General features: G+C 35.7%; 1 protein-coding gene and 2 long non-coding RNA genes across 4 annotated transcripts in view; all 3 read right to left on the reverse strand.

Moving 5' to 3' along the window:
• LOC130607778 (uncharacterized) overlaps positions 1-5,986 on the reverse strand; it is a 31,212-nt gene extending 25,226 nt beyond the window's left edge. Inside the window, exons 1-2 of the long non-coding RNA XR_008974353.1 lie at positions 5,516-5,986; positions 3,047-3,154 (exon numbers count right to left, since the gene is read on the reverse strand). This is a non-coding gene — a long non-coding RNA (uncharacterized LOC130607778). The remainder of the gene's footprint in view (positions 1-3,046; positions 3,155-5,515) is intronic.
• A 3,497-nt stretch (positions 5,987-9,483) lies between these two features.
• On the reverse strand, positions 9,484-13,495 carry LOC130607777 (uncharacterized). Of its 2 annotated transcripts, none has more exons than XR_008974351.1 (3): positions 13,333-13,495; positions 9,831-9,982; positions 9,484-9,599 (listed from the first exon to the last, which is right to left on the reverse strand). It is a non-coding gene; the product is annotated as an uncharacterized LOC130607777 (long non-coding RNA). The 2 variants fall into 2 exon arrangements; XR_008974352.1 differs by having other exon boundaries at positions 13,329-13,495.
• Positions 13,496-16,647: 3,152 nt separating this feature from the next.
• The window catches only part of CHM (CHM Rab escort protein), a 65,992-nt gene continuing 62,464 nt past the window's right edge, over positions 16,648-20,175 (reverse strand). Inside the window, exon 15 of the mRNA XM_057425107.1 lies at positions 16,648-17,922. Within this exon, the coding sequence (XP_057281090.1) occupies positions 17,716-17,922 (207 nt within the window). The 3' untranslated portion in view covers positions 16,648-17,715. The remainder of the gene's footprint in view (positions 17,923-20,175) is intronic.

The following is a 20,175-nucleotide window of genomic DNA, read 5'->3' on the forward strand; positions in this document are numbered from 1 at the left end:
GGCAGTGTTTCCTACAGACACTGGAGAAAACAGGACTCTAAAGCTGTATGTTACATCTCTATAGGTAGGAAAGAGCCTTTTAAAGTGTTCAAAATTCTTATACCTTTACTCAGAAATTGATATTACAACTCCTATGCAGTTCTAGCAGAAGTAGGAAAGAAAATCTCAATCCTCCAACAGAGACTACAAGAAACTAGTGCTCTGCGTTTTTTAAAACGGATTCATTTTAAAAATCCTTCCATAGAAAAAATGTGAAACAATAGATGTAGTTAAAATAAATGTCACAGATGTATCTTGTGACCATTTACAACTAGAGTTGCAATTGTTTTTCTTGAACTTCAAAGTGCTTGTACAGAAAGATGGACTAAGCATCTGAGGTTCTAACATTATGTTTTCAGTCACAAAGACTGAAACAGAGCACGGGGAATTTGAAAACAAACTGGAGTAATCATGACACTGGTTAACTGCAATCTCCATCCCCTTGTTTCATATTGGGAGAACTCAGTATTTCTTTCCAAGTTTCAGCCCTGAACCATAATTTTGTATGTGTCAAGCTTGAAGCCTGACTACATTTCAGCATTTGGCATAGCAGACCTCAGAGTCAAAAGGCATCTTTGACAGTAAATATAAAACTTCTAAAAATATTAAACCAATAAATGCTCTAAACGCATATTTTTCTTACATTCCAATTTAAGCAGAAGTTCCTTCTTTAGGCAATCTCAGTGGAAAGAATAAAAGGAGAAGAGAGGGCTATGTTTCAGTTTAGCTTCACTTCAGTGACTGCTGTTTCTCATTTAACAGAAAATCTCTTTCAATTCTGCTCAGCTTCTTGCACTCTTTTATGTCCATCAGCTCTTTCCCAGTCTAAGTAAAAACAGTTTTGTAGGTTGTTGTAAAAGAGATTAAATCACCACAGACATTTCCCTTCAACTCCTCCAGTGTCTCCTGAGAGACTGCTGTTCTGAGGCACTGCTTTTCTCCACCCATTTTTCAGCACACTTTTTCAGTAAATTAACTGGTAAGTTAAACACATCTCTGTAATCAGGACAATAATGCTCAGAAATTACCACATATTTTTACCTTTAAGAGCAGAAATTCACTTCAGTAAGCTATTCTGATTTCTGTGTTGCAGTCACAGAATTTCAGTCTTTATTTCCAGCAGTCTGTTACATGCCTTGTGGGGGCTCACACGCTTTTCAGACTTTGAAGACTTCTTGAGAAAGAAAAGCTATCACTTTCTCTGGTTGCTTGTTTCACAGTTTTCAATTACGAATTTGCTTTGCTTGAGATCTAGTCCTTCCTGTGTTTGCATTAAAGAGACTTTAGAACACAAACCTTGATCCAATGAAGTTATTTGTACACTAACAGTTATACTATTAAGTTCTTTTTTAGTAGCTCAGCAAGCCAACCTTGAAGTCCCTGATCTGCATGTGTTTCTTTAGCCTGACTCACATTTGAAGCGCTTCTCTACATTTGGCAAGTTCTTCAACATGGTTTACAATTTAAATGCCAGAATTAATGAGAACACACTGCAAAATCAAAAATGAAAACATACTCACCTCATACTAACAGTGCAAAAAATAATTTTTATATTATCAAATTTATGCTATATTATACAGCATTTGCTGGGAGTTTTCTGTTGAGTCATTTACTACCATTATTTTTAAAGCCTTTTCAAAGTCACTTCCTTCCTGGACATTGGTTATAACTCCAAAATGGACACTATTTTCCCTGTCCTACAAGAGCACATTTGACTACAGAAGCATTAAGATGTAGTTTATTATAATGGCCAATGCTTACCATTACAAGCTGTATTACTATGCATAATGGCTCTGTCCTTGTCAATGCTTATTAAGCCATAATAATTTTGTCACTGGCAAATGTTCTGAGTGGTAGTACAATATTTATGTTACATTATTGATAACAATATTGAAGAACATAATACTTTTCAACCCTGCCAGAAATACTGCCTTTCAAAGACTATTTCCTGTTGTTCAGTCATTTGTGAAGTCTCTTACCTGGTTTAAGTCCATTTTACATGTGTTCTATTCAGAATACTTTGATCATCTCGTGTTCTAGCAAAGCTAGTGACTTTCATCTAAAATATGTATTACATCTGTAAAAACACCTTTATGAACTTCAATAATGAAGAATTATATAAAATTCATCAAATAATACATCCATAATACAATGCTAACTGTCAAAAGGAATGGAATTCCCTACAAACTTTTTCTTTTCCATTCTTTGCCTGGGATTAGTCAAGTTAATCAGCCTATAAGAAATGCCCACTCAATCACAAATGAAAACTAGAAACTGAGTCTGGTAAAAAAATACACAAATGAGCATTTGGAAAGTATCTAATTTCTAGTGATGTGACTCATAAAAAATGGAAACCTGATTACTAATACTTATTTCTACTGTGTATATTAAACAAAGTGCAAAAATGAATGGATCACACTACAGCTAAATTCTAAAGGCTGTATTTATATGTGAACAGAACTTCAGAAGCTAAGAATGCAACACAACACACTGCAGAAAAGACTGGTTACATGAAATTAGGAAAGAACAGTTTTGCAAAAAGTTAGAATAAGAGTAAGATTTGAAAGCACTACAAGAATAGAAGCAGCTTCTTCCTAAAACATTCTATCTACACTTTTCAAGAAAAGCTCATAGCAAGCAAACTCACTAAGCTTGTTCTGAAACCACAACTGTATGCAGCCAAAATGGATACTGTAGATGAAATATAAATTGAACCACTATAGCAACTGTATATGTTATTTAAAGCTATTTTACACATTTTTAATTTATCAAATAAAAAAAAGCACTGAAAGAATTCTTAATCTTAAGATGCATCTCCTTTTTATCAGCTTTCAGTTTTATATTATCCTACTATTGCCACTTAAATGGCTGTGTGTGATGAAATAAACCTGGTGCCTAGACTAAGATATTTTCATATAGATTAAAATAAGTAATGCATTTAAAAGTCTGAGAATTGTGTGGTATTTTTCTGAACCAAAGTGTTCCTTTTCGTTATCTGAATACTTACAAAATTGCTGCTGAAAAACAGAGTTAGCCAAATCCTACCCAGATGACACTACGCATCCGTGTATTTTCTCATTCTCTTTGATGAACACCAAGCAGATAACGCAGCCATCTGGTCAGGGAGAAAGAAATTGTGTAAAAATGAGATATGCGTGTGTAAATAAAAGATTGATGAATGAAGCCCTGAAAGCTGAGATGAAAGTGAAGCAGAACAGACAGGTAAATCATTCTGATACTTATGTTAGTGCTGAAATTATGCTCCTCTACTTTCTATTTTTTTTTCCCTCCTGACAGCAGTGCAGGTGACAAAAAATACTTTCAATTTTGCTGCTGACACAAGTGCTGGAGGTTAGCAAACTGCTTCAGTTCCACTGCTGAGAAAGCACGCTTTAGTCAGGAAGAAGCAAGAAAGTTTTGTTGCTTCATTTTTAATTACTTGCGATGTATCCACATACTAGCGTGCTGGTGGTTAGTTAGCTATGAAGCTCCAACTTCACCACCACCTACAGAATAATCTAGAATGGCTTTACAAACTGAAGCCGGATTTAGAAAAACAGCAGTTCTGAACTTGTTCCCTTTAACTCAGACACAAAGGGCTGAATATATCCTCTTGCAGAGTTTCAAAAATATCTTTTAAGCTATATTCCTTGCCCAACAGAATTGAATTTTCTGGTGTTAAAGTACGTTTAAATAAAAGATTAATTTTAGCCAAAATAAAACTGAGATAAGCCCCAACCACCTCTTTACAGGTAAGCTTCACTTAGAGTCCATTAGACTGAAGATGTAAGCAGGATCTGTTTTTTTCACATGAAAATCAAATGATACAGTATCTTATGAACAAGTAGCTTAGAGCCTGAAGAACCCTACTTGATGCAACTCCTGCTCTATTTCAGGCAGGAGATGAACTGACGCTAAACCCCAATTTCTTTGTCATCATTTATCTCAGTGTTTACCAGTTTTCTCTTTCACTACAATTATTCTCTGCTTTTACATGGTAAGTTTACATTTTGGCAATGAACAAAAAAGATGGTGGTATGCAAAAACCCCACTACAACTAATTTTTCCTATAAATAATCACTGTCCTCCATTACAGAAAGCTTACTGAGTACACCCAGAACTACATCACTGTAAGGAAAAATAAATGTTTACCACTCATATAACATCTGAAATATCCACTGGTTAGTTGTTGGTATTGGGAATTACATGCATTTAAAGCCAACAGCAGTCTCAGCTCAGTAACATTTTGCCTTTCATTAAACAGACCCATTTTGTAGATCAGCAGTATCAATCTCATTTCTTAGTTTGTTACCTTATACAGCCCCGGTATTTAGTGTAAATTACATAAGCATGCAAATCAACACATTAGAAGTTTAGCCTTTCTGACTGACGTTTTCATATTCTGTGGACATTGGTGCCCTTATAGTTGAAGACATTTTTTTTAAGAATGACCTAAGCAAATCTGCACCACGTACAATTTCAAAGATGTAGGAGTCTGAAAATTAAGGTACTCAGAACTTTGGAGCTGTAAATGACAGAATTCAGTCCTTCTGCTTCAAAAATCACAGGCATCTACCATAACATCCAACTGATTTTTCCCAACAACTGTCTGCAGCAGCAAATCTGCTGCAACTGAGCAGCTCTGAGTCAAGTAAAAAAAGCAAGATACTGTGCATACCACTTCATTTGCCAGAAACAGTTTTAGGGGTAAGCTTTCAAAGGCAAAAGCAAGCATTTGATACCTGCCTCTTCTCTGACTGAAGTCAGGCATCTCATTCTAAATTAGAACTTTGGGAAAACCCCTTGTATTTTAGATATACTATATTCAGATATATTAGATTACCACACTTACTATAGCTATAGTGATTATAAAAATGATACAGCCAATCACTGGCAAGTGTTGCTTAACAGCATTAGCAAGAGAAATATATCAAAGCCATTGCATTACTTACAAGTAAAATAGATTTTACTTTATAATATATACTTTATAAGTAAAAATAGTAATAACTTTTAAAGATTTTTTTTAACCAACAACAGTGGTAGAATCATAAACAATCCAGAATGCATATAATAATTTTAAAAGTACACTGTATTTGTAAAGAGATTTTAGTAAGGACTGCACGATTTTGCTGTATTTCTTGACATAAACTGAATAAATATGTCATTCTCCTAAAATCAGTCAAGTAACAATGATCATATATATGAAGAGGGCTCATATAACACTCCAAACTATTAATCACCAGTAAAAAAAGGTAACTTCAGAATAGGAACTCAGCATTTATATCCATACATCTATTGTAAACATATTATGTACAGAATGCAATGTTACCTATCAACAATAGGTTATCGTTTATATTGCTAGTAGAATAAGTAATGCTCAGAATGTGACTGTTAAGAATGCACAATGTGCTTGTAGGAACTTCATGTACATTACAGCACCATGCCACGGAAGAAGAGAAGACTTACTGTTAATAACTTAGAGCACAGGGTTGCTTACTCCAGACCTTAGGACTGGGGAGAATTCAGTATCAGTTACAAACACTATTTTTATTTTGAACTGTTAGGAAAGAGACAACAAAGATAAAAACACATGCAAGCTTATTACTGAATGAACTGATGCTGTGGAGTGGTGAAGAGCAGCTGTCATACTGTATCGCTTACTGACACATCCAACAGATAGCTGTGGGTGATATTTAGCAAGGCATGAAATGCCAGAATCACAAGAGAAAAATGACATCCACAGATGTCAATCAGTTACTGCCTTAAGTTTGTATTTCCTTTTAGAGTTTTTAATGCATATTTTCATCTTACAGTAAACAGCAAATACTGTCTTGCTCTTTAGATGCAACATGCATGCTCCTTTCATGCAGCAAAGTGTCAACAGGAAACATAAATCTTCTAAACACTGAGAAAAACTTGCGTCCTCATGAGTAATTGCTTAAGCTTTTAAGTACCAAACCCCTATGCCTTAAGAGTTCTTTCACATCCATGACAGGGAAATACCCGAGTATATACATGCTCTCTTGCTTATGATTGATACAAGGACAGCTAACAGGCTTTGTTTTCAGTAGCTCACAATCCTACCACATACCGCTTCAAAAAGAGAGTGGAAAAGCCCCAGAACTCTACTGCAACAGAACAGAGTTCATGGACTCTGCGTCCAGAGTCAGGTCCAGTGTGGCCAGTTTGCACACTGGACATGACTTTGAGCCACGGCTGTATCTCTGTCCTTGCCACAGCTTTTACAAAGTGCAAACATGGCATGACATTTTGCCCCTAGAAAAATTAAATACTTGTGAGATGCAGCAATACAAATAAACACTACAGTTGCTATATTTAAACAACAACAACAGAAAGCCCAAAACCTTTTTACACTTGGGAATAGACACCATACTAGCTTCCATCTAGGCATTAATATCAATAGCAATGGAAAAAAAGTTCTTGAATAAAACATACTACAGACTTCTCCTTGATAAGAGAATTGCTGCAGTTCACCCACACAGATTACTACAGAAATAGAAGACAGAGTAACTTAACACTGATTCCAGCTATAAGATAAAAATGGGAACAATGCTTTAATCAGGGATCTACCATTTGTTCCTTCTATGGACACAGGGAAATCAACAAACTTCCTCAATTTGTTTTTGCCAGTAATAAACCAGAGATGCTTAAAATGAGTCATCATATCAAAACAAAAATCAGAAGAATGTTAAAGGTGGAGAAGAAGCATAATTATCATTAATCCCATGGAAAAAAAAAGGGAATACTCTTATGTACTTCCTGAACCAACAATGAAAAGGTATTTCCTTTGAGAAAAGGAACAGCAAACCACACAAGTAACCAGTGAGAACGTGTGAGTCACCTGGCACATTATTTAACATAGCACCAGGAAGTTTATTAGATATTACTGAAACAGAGGCACAGTTACTACCTTGAGAACTCAACACAACATAACTGTAAGTCAAACAAACGAGAGGCAGGCAAAAGCTGAAGTCGCACCGGCAGGTGGCTGTGCAGCAGCCAAGTTCTCTTGTGAGAGCTGGAATGCAGCACAGGACAAGTAATTTCCCCCCCCATTAGATAATGCCAAAAACTTACATCTAGTTTAGTTCATATCTTGAATTCAGACACATACGTATACTAAAACATTTAGTAATCTTGTAAGTCAGATTTAAGAAAGTATTCAAAGCTTGGGATAATGCATGACAGGAAAATGATAAGAAGGACAAATTGGGTCAAACTAGTCTAATTACAGTAAAAAGAATTAACAAAACTACCCAGATCATATAGGAATGGGAGTTGGAAGTTGTGCAAAGCTTAGAAGATGTAAGAGCTATCTTACTGCTAAAAGGAGGAAGACAAGTCAACACTTTCCAGTCACTGCTACTGACGAATGAAGCACTCAGACTCTGCATCCAAAGAGGCCAACAAAGCTGATGCGCATGGTCACAACCAAAACTTGGACTTACTGAAAATCTCATGGCTAGACAACACTTGAGCACAGAGGCTAATGGCATTTATTAAGCCAGTCTCCTGGCTCTAGGATGGTAGTGCCTAAAGGCTGAAAGTGATAGCGTAGCTCAGCATGCCTTTTGCTCTTCCTCCAAGTACTGTGTTCAAACATACATTAAAAGCAGAAATGAGTGAGGAACAAAGGTGTCCTCTTACCTTACTGGGAATTCTCTCCCCTCTGAATCAAAGAAAATAAAAAGAAAAACCCAAAACAGAACAACCAACATAGGTGGAAAGCCAGGAGCCTGTCAAGCCTTTTGCTGTTTTCTTTTTCTCCTTTGCAGAAGGACTTCTGTTATCCTTCTATTTTGCTTGCAGGCACATGAAAAATATAAAATAACCACTATGAACAAGGCTTTTTTATTAGCTGTTTTTTGCAAAGTATATAGTAAGAAGTGGTCAAGAAGTAAATGCAGCCTGGGTAGAAGACTGAACAAGTAGAAAAACTAAACATTATCATCTGATACTATTCAACAGTGCCAGATAAATGTGTTCCATGATGTTGAGCAACTGCTTTCAAAACAGAATATATTGTTGAAAAGGATGCTGTAGAAACATACCTTACAATGAAAGGCTTTGCAAAAGTATATAATTTGGAAAAACTGAGAAATTTGGCCTTTGTTTGCTTTGCTTCCTCAGTTATTATTGCTTCATTATACAGTCATTTGTACAATGTTTTGGCAGACATTTACTATTGCATAAATTAAAGTCACTGAATATAGTTTTGCCTACAGGTCTTTATGAAAATACCAGCAACATTTTTATTTGAATGTCAAAGTTTGTCAACCATTAAACTGATTGATTTTTCATTATGCAATTCAATAGAAGAAGCAATCTCCAGTCTGTATGCAACATTACTCTGGGAAAAATACACATCTTTGAAAAATCCTTCCTGCTTATTGTTAAAGAAAAAAGTCTCTTCACAAAGGAGCTACCTTTTAAGGCTGGCTTCATACATTTTATTAATATACTAGCAACAGATACGATGCTGTAATTCAATTCAGTGAAACAGAATGAATTTATCTGTGGTAATCCAAAAATTCCAATAATCCTTTAAAAACCTTTTCAAGTGGCTTTACAAGAAAAGTATCTATTGATTACACTAAGTTTAAGCCCTGTAGTGTGATGATACCATAGCATCCATTACCCCAACCAGACTCAACACTGTAAAGCAAGCTCCTTCAGAGCACTGCAGCACAAGCTTCCCCAGAGGAAGGCTCTCTCAGCCCAGCACTGCAGAGATACTGTTCAATTCAGAGATTTGTCTTATTTAGTTCGTAAGTCTTCTTTGCAAAATCACCAAGGATGACAGCCACACAAGTGGCTAAAAGAACTCAGAATTTACCTCGTATTCCCCTAAAAATCCACAAAATTCCAAAATTTACATCCAGAGCTGCATTTAGTTTTCCCTGTGCAGGATGAGCTGGTTCATCTCTTCAGCTCCTGAGGAGCTGAAAACAGCAAGTACAGGCTGAACACTGAGGTGCCATAACAATACTTTCCACTTGGCAGTGATCATCCTTGGTCAGAAAAGCCATAATTTATCAATGGCAAAGCTTCGGGAAATTCAGAGGAGCAAGCCCAGAAAACCAGCCCTGCACTTGTGCCATCCTGCATTGCACTGCACCACGGATTTGGTTCGTTGTTTGTATTTTCTCAAGAAGGAACTGACAGCTGTAACCACCTAGGAAGAAGGAATTATTTCTCCCTCTGGAGTTATGGAGTGTGTACTGGACAAAAGAGGCATCACAAATGCAAGCATATGGGAGAGGGGTGCCAGGTCAGCACGGTAGCTGAGAGGAGCAGGGAGTGGAGGCACACAGACCCTCTTCCTCAGCTGTGCCTACAGACATACCTGCTCTCACCTTGCATGTGCTCTGCTGCTGCGCTGCTGGGGTGTCCCAGTCAGGCCTCATGCTGCTGTGGCCACAGTCCAGGTCAGGGGACGTAACACCGTTTTAGTCGTTCCTTGAAGCACACTTCATTCACATTTCTGTGATTACCAGTTTTTGTTACAGGTATCCCACTGTTTTTATTGAAAAACTTTCCTAGAAAATGAGGTTATTTATGCAACCAAGGTATTACAAATGCTTAGAAAAAGGCTGTGTAGAAACAAATTTACAGAATTCATTGTAATGAATTCTGTAAATTCATTACAATGAAGAGGCAACATGGAGTACAAAATTCAGCAGTTATTTTACACTTTCTAACCTCAAATAAAGCACACATCCACACTTGTGGTAATAACCTGAAATGTGAAATGCTGCCTAATTAATTACCTGATTTATAAGAAGTATCACAGAACAAAATTTGGAGAAGATTCTGATTAAATTCAGTGTTATAACTCCAAATAGTCTTCAAGCAGGACAGTTTTCAAACTTCAGATCTCAGTTTTCTGTGATTCCTGTTTAATTTGGTTTATTTCTCTTTTCTTTTTTAAAGGATGAGTCAAACCCTATTAAAAATATAGAACATAACTAAAATAATTTAATAATTTAAAAGAATACATTCAGTACATGTAGGAGTATTTTTCAGACTCACTAGGCCATGGACAATGAAACTGAAAGCTAATGTCAGGTTAGAGTAACTTCAGTTTTGCTAGCACAGTCAAAAGCACTTTACTACAAAAAGTTACAACTTTTGTTATGTCTATAAATAGGCAACCTACTGACTTACCACACAGAATGTTAATGACATTAGCATTAAGTTCTAAGTAAACAAAGAAGCAATATGCATTACAACCTGCCAGCGGAGTATACATAATCAGAAAGAGAGTTCTTTAAAAAGTACAATTTTGTTATTTTTACTAAGCAGTAAACAAATAATTTGTGCTGATTGGTAAAACTCTAAGTGTGAAATACAGAAAATGTCAGAGGTGGAAAAGGGACTTGGCTAACAAAACATCTGCTATCCCAATCACTTCGAAACAGTTGTATTTGAATGTTTCTCAGAAACTCATTTGTGCTTCAACTCAAGTATTACCGCTATCCATTTTTACAGTTATCATTAACACTGATCATTTCCTTTCTCAAATACATACTTTTATATTTCATTGACCTCTCAAAAGGCTTCAGAAAATATCTGTCACCATTTTACATCTTTTTCCTATGACATTAAAGGAAATTACTAAACCAAGTTTGTTGAGGAAATCAGTGCCAGAGCCAAAACCCATATCCATTTCTCTTGAATTCCAAGTTGACACATCCACTGCTGATTGTTACTTTTCATTTCAGTAATGCTTCATCCCTCCTTTATTACACCCATGCACATACTTGCATTTTCAGACATCACTTCAGAGATGACATTGGAATAGGCCATCTGAAAATATTTGATGCAAACCAGATTTTTAACTGTGTACTCCATGCAGTGTGCATTTCAAGTTCTATCTCAGCAGAGCTTAATATGTCCTTACAATATAACTGAGGGGCTGTTAGCTTTTACTGTGCTCACATACTCATTTTAGATTCAGACTTAGCCTGGAAAGTAATCTAAGGTTTCCTGGCCTAATACTTCTATATGGAAAGGAAATGCAAGCATCATGTACAAGTCACTGAAGAAAGCTATTTCATGACGGCTTCCTTACTAGTAGATAGCATTTTTGTTATTTTGCATAAGAGCTTTTTTTTTCCTCTCTCTTGGAGCTGTATGATGTAATAATGAACATATTAATATAATGTATGATACAATAATGAACATTCCTTAAGTTAGTTTTAGGTATTATTTCAGCATCCAAATATGGAGCAGGAAAATATCACATGACTTAGCTAATAAAATACTGTAAGAATAATAGAATGGATTTGCTCTGAATAATCCATAGTCTAAGAATTATTCCCTGAAGGTACTTAGCCAAAGCTTACACAAATTTTTGCACAGGAAAGAAAGGCTAAATTCACCGGATAATTTATTCACAACACAGGACTCAACCATGACTTCCAGTGACTTTCACGCTACCGAGAAGTTCCCAGAGCAGAGAAATGTTTCGTTACATTGGTCTGACAGCTGGTCTCTCATCATTATTAAATGGCTTTCCCTTGGGTGAGCTTCAGAAATATGCTCGGGTTTGAAACAGACTAGATTCAGAATTCCACATTGGTCATTAAGAGTCTCTTATGTACACAGAGTCTATACCATAGCTCAGGAGTGTCTGGAGTTGTGATTTTTTGTTTGTTCTTTAGAGAGAAGACTCCTGTAAGTTATAGACTTGAGCTGCTGCTATGATGTCAGCCAGTAATCAAAATACTTGTTCCTCAGTCTGGACATTCAACTCAGATACAGAATACCAGCTTACCAACAAACACCACACTGGTTTTATGGCTTGTGAACTAGGCCTTGAGGTATCAATGAACTGCAGTCTGGTATGACATTATCCAGAAGTTTTATCATTGCGCCCATATGACTTACTAACTTAACAGCTTCAGAACTGAGACAACAATCACTTCCAACAGCAAAGCATTTCTTAGTCCTGCTCCATGCTTAGAGCAAAAGAAAAGGAATGAGAAAACTACCAGTACTCAAATAGAGAACAAGCTTCCTAAAGTAGGAGCAGCAAAAAGCAGCTGTCCAAGCAGAAGCCACATTTACCACACCCCAGTGATGATTACTATCATGTCATAACACCTCAGAAGAGAAGCCTCCTCTGTTTGAGAGGACAAAGGGAGCGTCCATAGCCTTTGTATGCCCCACTTACTAAAATCTTAACCATAGGGAATGGAGGAACAGCACTGAAGCCTTCTTCAGAGGCCCAAATATATTATAAATTATGAGGTGGTACTTCTGAAGGAAGTGTAAGATCCTGAAAATCTGTATCTAAAAATGTGGGTGTTCTGAGATTTCCTAAAAATCAGCAATATCTGTATTAACAGCCCAACCTTCTTGCACCCTGCAACTTATGCTAACCAAAAGATCACATTGTCACTAAGAAAATATTTTAGTTCTACATGATGCTTGAATCTTTTTTGAATACCCCCCCCCCCCAGACTGATAGGTAATATGAAAAACTAAAATCAGGTGAAAAAATATACTACTGAATTCAGTATACTGGCCAGTTATAAAACCTGCAACAGCTCTTCGCCAAGACTGAGAAGACACCTACATAAAACTGCCACTTGAGCAGCGTTATATACACTGGGAGTCAACCATTGTCTATTCAACCATTGTTTAGTCAAATACATCTGGGTCTTGATATACACTCAGGTTGATACCTTCCATCTCTTTTGTCAATGTATGCAAGTAGTGTAAAATACATGGTCTGTTAGAATTGTGACAGGAAGAGTATTTTCTATCAGTCTCCTCTGACCAGAACTCTCATGCAGTCAGAGACTGTGTCTTCCCGATACTTCACTGTCAGCTTTCTGAATCTCAAATGTCATTCAGATTTACAACATTCCCACCTGGTTCTCCATTCAGACTGTGAAGAACCGTTCACTTTTACAAACTGGCAGCCTGTAAATAAACGTAATGGTGGAATGGCTAATAAGCTCTTTTTCCACCAAAAGTAATTTTTTTGCTATATGAGGCTGATGACATAAATCCAACATGGCTGACCACTACCTACTACTTACCTTTACAGCTGAAATGATCCTTCTTTTGTAACTTTTGTCATGTTAAAAAAAATTTTTCTTGAAACCATACCCATCAAACTTAAGATTTCCATCTGATTATTGAAGTAACCTTACTATTAAATTGGGTTGCAATAGATGAACATTTTATATCAGTGTCTCAAATTTCCAGTGTCACAACTACTTCTACACCTTATGAAAAATACTTTGTATTACTACTTACCCAAGAAATGCAAGCAACTGCCCTGCCACCACAACTCTCCCACTCATTTCTGACAGTTTTGGTTAACAGCAGGTAATTCTAACTTTTGGACATTCTACAGTGGTTGATTTCTGCAAAAGTTTAAATGATAAACTTTTATGAGTTACTCATTTTGCCATAAAACATCTATTCACCGGCACAAAACTAATGCATACTATCTGAAAAAAAAATCTGTTATGAATTGTATTCACATACAGAAAAATCAATTAATTTTCATTATGTGATCTCAGTAAACTGCTCCCTTACATGGAAAATTAGCAACTGCATTAATTGCAGTCACAGAATCCTAAGGAGAAATAAAAAAGGGCATCAACAGCAGAAAACCCACCAAGAGCTTATTGGTAATTCATGGGCGAAGAGAACATTCATTATGGCAGAAAAGCTAGGAGAGATCTTTGGAGCAGTTCAGAACAGTTCTGACACTAGATTTTGTACTTTATACAGGGATGATGTGCTACTGATATAAAATTGTCAGATAAGTGAAAACCTAAAATGTACTGGAGAGGATTATATTAAAGATCTACAGGAGTAATTGACTGAGCAACAAAATAGTGGATAAACATACCCACAGATAAACAAAAAAATAACACTCGTAGCGTAAACTCCTAGGTGCATATGCCAGGTATTACTCCATTTACATGTTGTTATTCCACTCTTGGTTAATTGTTGCCTCATTCCAAAATGTGCATACATAGTTTTTCTTAAAGTCAATAAACTGTCAGAAACCATGTAGAAATCTCACACAGCAAAAGTGGAAATAAAATTGCATGACTTATTTGATCTCAGAGTATGGAAGTTATGACAAACAGCCCTCATTTTATCCTCCCACTGCTTCAGCTATTTCCATTTGTCTGGCTCTTCTTTCTTCTTTCCACCACCCAAGGAAAGTAGGCAGTTCACATGTTTTCCCACTCCAAGCCTGGAAAAGGGTTGAGGAAATTAATTTTACCCTTTTAACAGATGAGATTATGGATTGTAAGTGACCTAGTCTCTTACTGTGTGAAAACAGTATTTTAATACTTCTGACTTGCCATTAACCAATACATTACTAGCAAATTGCTCTTGAAATTAAGAACATTAAGAACATGTTGCTGATGTAAAAAGCTTTAGAGAGAAAGAGATGGGCCTAAAATACAATGAGATCCAAAGCAAAAGGAGCCATGCAACCTCCTGAATACGAAATAGGAAATTGATACCAGCTACATAAAAAGAATTGACAAGATTTGGAGGTGTACAGAAAATATAACATACAATATAAATTATAAAAGCCCAGGAAATTACCCAAGTCCTCTTCAGAGCATTTCACTGAAATGGCATGAAGCACATACTCCATCACATTTCCATACAGGATGTTTCTGAATCAGCAAGTCTAACATGAAGATATTTTTTTTCAGGGGTCAATTTTCCCATTGATGCAAGGAGGATTTACACATGCAAGTCCCATTAACATTAATAGGAGTTACCAACATAAATCCCCCTGCAATGATAGGAGAAAAGACCCCATAGTCTGCAAGGATCTAAGTTCTAATGATTACCTGTCAAATGGCCCTAAGCATCATCATCACCAGAAAAAGCAGACGTAGCAGCTTCATGGCTGAAAATACTTCCAAAGGAACAGTAACTAATTGCAGATGTACAGATAAGGCAATAAAACTATAGAAGGGAAAATGGCACAAGACTGGCTGTTTGCATATTAAGGGTTAATGTAATTAAGCAACTTAAAAAGAAAGTACTCATTAAAAAAGGAATTCAAACATATCAAAGCACTCCTTAGGAAAAAAAAAAAAAAAAGGTGTGAATATTGTATGAGCTCCAAGGTGCTTGAAGGATAATACAGCTACTTGTTTAAAAATTCAATTAACCTTATCTTTCTTTAACTTGATTTATTAATAATCCTACAGATAAATTGCCAGTTTTTAAAAAGTCATGTTATCTTTTGAATACATCCTGTATGACAAGCCTTAAAAGCTACTTCAAATAAGCCTAACCCTCACTCTGTATGCTTAAACTATTTAAAAGCAAGAACAAAATGCAGTTCAGTGGAAGATTTCTGTAAAATGCAAGATCAACAATCTTTTCTACTGCTACTGCAAGTGAGCTATTGGGTACTCAAGTACCATAAGAAAACATTTTATGTTTCCATTCACCATACGAACGAGACATGAAAACAGTTTTTAGGCAATCAATGTAGTGTAAAGTCACAGTCTACAACTTGCAGATTATTCCATCTTATCTAAAATCAAATTTGCAGTATTTCCAAACTTTGCTTCACATGGACATGAAGCACTGAGATGCTACTATATAAACTTCCTAACTTATAGAAACATACTATCACCCATGCAAATTTCAATCTTATTACAGATGTCAACACTATAAAAGCAGACAACAGAATTATCAGCTAACAAATGAACTGCTTCTCTTGTGTAACTGAAAGAAAACACAAGAAAATCTGCTTGCAAGCAAACCTTTAATTTTCATCAAACAATTTCCCTGTAAACACAGAAGATGAAAAATTTAACTATGATCTCTATTACTGAACGACAAACAGGGACAAGGTCCTCCCCTTAGTTATTTTACAGATCTCTAGATGTTAAATACAATTACCATATACTCATGCTTTCCAATACATGTAAAAATTACAGCTAAATGAAGAGGCAGTCTGCTTATTACTATGTATAAATAACTGCTCAATCACAAGCATCCAAAGATAACTGTTGTTTAACATTGGAAACATTTCAACCACATATATTTTTGAGGACTTTGGGATTATAAACACAATGGTACGTATCCAGTAAAGAACAACTGCAAACACTAATAAACCAAGTTTAGAAATGCAAACCGGACAATGTATTATGATGCAAGTGAAGGTAAGGATCAGTAATGCTGTAAAAAAAAATAAATAAATTAACCTTTATGGCATGAAGCCATTTTAAAGGCAAGCACAGCACATGCACCACGGAACCGTACAAAGTCTGGATGTGTCAAGTTCAGGCAGTGCTGAATATTCATTATTCAATGGCATTTTCTAGTTACGCACAGTATTTAAGCACTGCTAGAACTAGAGCTAAGTTAACGAAGAAGTTTAAACCCTGACTCATCAAAAATCACTTGTCTCTTTATTTCGATACACTACTCATCTATTGGGTGCACATTTTATGGTAAAGATTTAAGTAAATTCTAAATGTTTTTCACCATCTGAATGCCTAATTTCAAGCATTGTTCTATCATAGTCATTTACAACAGCTTTCTCATTTTGTAATTTTTCATACAAACGGCTTATAAATATTTCAATAAATTTTATTGTATAAATGCTTTATGATTTATCATTACAAAACACATCATTTACAGCTACCATGCTAATTTTAATCCTATTAACCAGGATCAGTAAAATCCTTTGGAATCATCAGTTGAACCTTCTCCCTGCTACAAAACCCTTCAACTAATCATCATCTAAACTTCTTAGACATCATACTTCAAAAAATTAACTTTGTTAATTGTTAAAGGCCCAAACACTGCAACAAATCCAGGGCAACTAACACCCGGTACACTCCATTTATGATTTTACATTTTGTTGGGAATTCTTGCATGAAGTTTAAATTGTGCTATTTTCCTGACTACAGTAAATTAAGTCACTAGTGACAATGAATGATCCATTAAGCCTTACTGAACAAAAATAAAATTCAAACGTAAAATATTTTCATGTGAGGAACATCTATTGGGTTGCATTTGCTTCTGAATTATGGCATCGGTTTTAAAACTATAGAAAAATTTTGCATTATACAAATTAAACATGACATCTATTACATATTCTAAACCTACTCCAGAACTGTCAATATATTGCCTTTAAGTTCCATTCATAAAACCGCTTTGAAGAACAGATTGTGAAGCTCACCTTCCACTGTTTCATTAGCACTGGTCCAATGACTTTTAGTTGAACTTTGATACATTCTATCACAAGATCATCATCTGACTGGTAAACAAACTTGCACAATTTTGATTAGTTTCAAATTGTTCACTTTTAAAAGGTGGAGGATTCCTTTCAAGATGTAAAATGAAAAGAAATTATCTCAACAGATCATAAATCCTATTTTAACATTTTAAATTCAAATGCTTTGTTCTATGTTTTCTGCTTAGCTACAAACACCCCTGGATATGGTGGACCTACTTAGAAATGTCTCAGCTATCAATGAAGCTATCTGATGAAAAAAGATTATTCAAGCTAAGGAAAGTAAGGCAATTGCAAATAATACAGCTATGGGATTTTTAAACCTCTTTTTCTTACCCTTCCTCCCTTACATTCTAGTTTGGGTCAACCTCCTCTTCTACTAAGAGAACAGTGTTAACTCATTCTTCGTTATCTTCCTTCTTAACAGCACTACTACCTCCGCTACTGCTTTCCTCAGTTGAGGATTCAGGTTTTGTCTCTGGGGAATTACTGAATCCAGACTCTTCTGGTGCAATCTCATCTTCATCATAAATAATATCTTCCGGATTCGGTGGTGGTGGACAAAATTCCTCTGTAGGAAACATTTCATGGAAAATGGTCTCAGCCTATTCCGAAAAAAAAAAGCATAGAAGAAACGTTACCTTGAAACGTAATACCTTGTAGCAATATTTTACAGATACTTCAGATTAATCTCCATTCTTTCAAATCAATGGTGATTTAATACTTTGGCAGTACTGTAAACACAAAGGAAATCCATCCCTTCTTGCAGCCCGTGAAAAAGAAAAAGCCATCATCTTTTCACATCGTTCTACCATGAAAATGACAGCATAGGGCTTTTTTAAAAATTCTGCTCATTCTACACTGTACTGAGAATAAAGAATGTGATTGTTTGCAAACAAATTGATCTGCACTTTAAAAATATCCCATCTCTTTTCCAGAGAGAAGAATCCATTTCACATAACGAGCAAACCCATGAAATTGTTAATACATACAACCTACATCGTACCTCTGTTGGTTTCCCTCATAAACTTAAAAAATACAGAAAAATGTCTATTTCCATTTTTGTGAACAGCTCATACGTGCCTCAGTGGCAAGTTATTCTCATCCAGTGGAATATGATTATTGAATATAGGTGCATACTTGTATACATTCATAGTTTACTCAAAAAAAACATGCCTATCATTTCAATGCATTATGTCTGTAAACCTCTGTGCCCAAAGAGTGCCTTTCCAAAAGGAACAGTATAAGCAACTTCTATTTAGATGAAAAGACAGCTACTCTTAAGATACAGCTCAAAGATTTGATTTACAATGCCAGTTACTCTTCATGCCATCGAGGTTTAGAAATCAAGTACACAAAAAAAGTCAAGTTTTTTGACCACTGTAATGAAAGACATTAAAAAGAAACATGTTCTTGATAACATCAGGGTAGTTGTAACAGACTAGAACTAAAAAAATATGGGAGAAAAAGAACCAAGATAATATGATCTCAGAATTCTTGAGAACCAGACACTGTATAAAAACAAAGGAGGCAAAAAAAAAAAAAAGCTTTTAAAACGCCACAAGAACGCAAGGAGCTTTGTTAACCGCTGTTAAGAGTTTTACATGGTCTTGTGCAAACAACTTACCTGTGAACTTATCTTAAAAAGACAAAAGAAAAAGGCAAGCTAGAGACACTGAGGAATTTATTTACTGAATGCACTTCACATTTCCATAAAGGTTTTGTTTTCTTAAGTCCTTAAGCTTCTAAGGCAAACACGGACAACTGCTGCAGGTCACAGCTGTTTTGGGTTTCTAAAAAGGCAAAGGAATATTGCCTCGATTTTGTCTCTTCAGTAAACTATGCCCGAAAGCTGACCTATGACAAGAGCTCCCTCATAAGGAAGAATGCATTTAATCTTTATATTCATACTGCTACCGGACACTGCCCTGAAAAAGCTGACAGTAGGGTCAGCTAATGCCAACTGCAAAGGCTGATACATGATGAGGATTCCTGGACAAGAGGGAATTGTTTTCAGCTTAATACATCATTGAGCATGTACCAAACAGCTTTCTGTGATAAACTTCATTGCCCACTGTACTTGTATCACACCAGCACGTGGATGCAGAGCTCCATTCTTAACTGCTTTAATGACTCTGTCTACTTTCAGTTCAATTTAATTTTTCATTCTGCTTCTCAAATTTCACTATCCCACTCCCATTTAAACCTGTCTAAAACTATTTATATGTGAAAAAAACATACATTTAAGAATCAAAGCTCTATTTAAAAAATACGGTTTTTCAATTTGAAAACCTTGCCTAGTAAGTTTAGGAGGCAAGGGGGTAAAAATATCCCACAGAAAGTTTACAAAACTTGTTTTTTGAGGGTAAGAGAAAAAACTTTTGATTTCACATCTGCACTTGTTTACTTTTGGAGTTTCATGCGCTACTCTTATATTTAATAGAATACTGAAGACGGGTATCATATTTTGCACTAAATATATTGCAAATGAGAGCAAACATTTTCTATGCAGTTCTTAACAATTATTCACTCTTCAATTGGTCAGTCCAAAAGTGGTCACGTCATTACGAGGTTGAACACGGAAATAAATTCTCAGGATGTTCTGGGGGACATCGTAACATTGATTGTAACTGAAAAATTTAATGCTACAGAGTGCTTTTAGGTCTACCAATTTTTTACATTAACCTTACCCAGCTGAAGTAATGCAGAACAACCAATAATAATTTAACAGCTCCTTCATTATAACACTTTGACACTTATTGTAGCTAATTAAGTTAGCAAACAGTTCCTGCAATATTTAGTAGTTAAGTGTACCAGCTTTCAAGAGTCTATGTTTGAATTAAGCATTAAGAGGTAAG

Source organism: Pezoporus wallicus, unplaced genomic scaffold (assembly GCF_028554395.1).
Source record: "Pezoporus wallicus isolate ANWC-B61680 ecotype Strahan unplaced genomic scaffold, APGP_CSIRO_Pwel_v1 scaffold_6445, whole genome shotgun sequence".
NCBI classification, from domain to species: Eukaryota; Metazoa; Chordata; class Aves; order Psittaciformes; family Psittacidae; genus Pezoporus; species Pezoporus wallicus.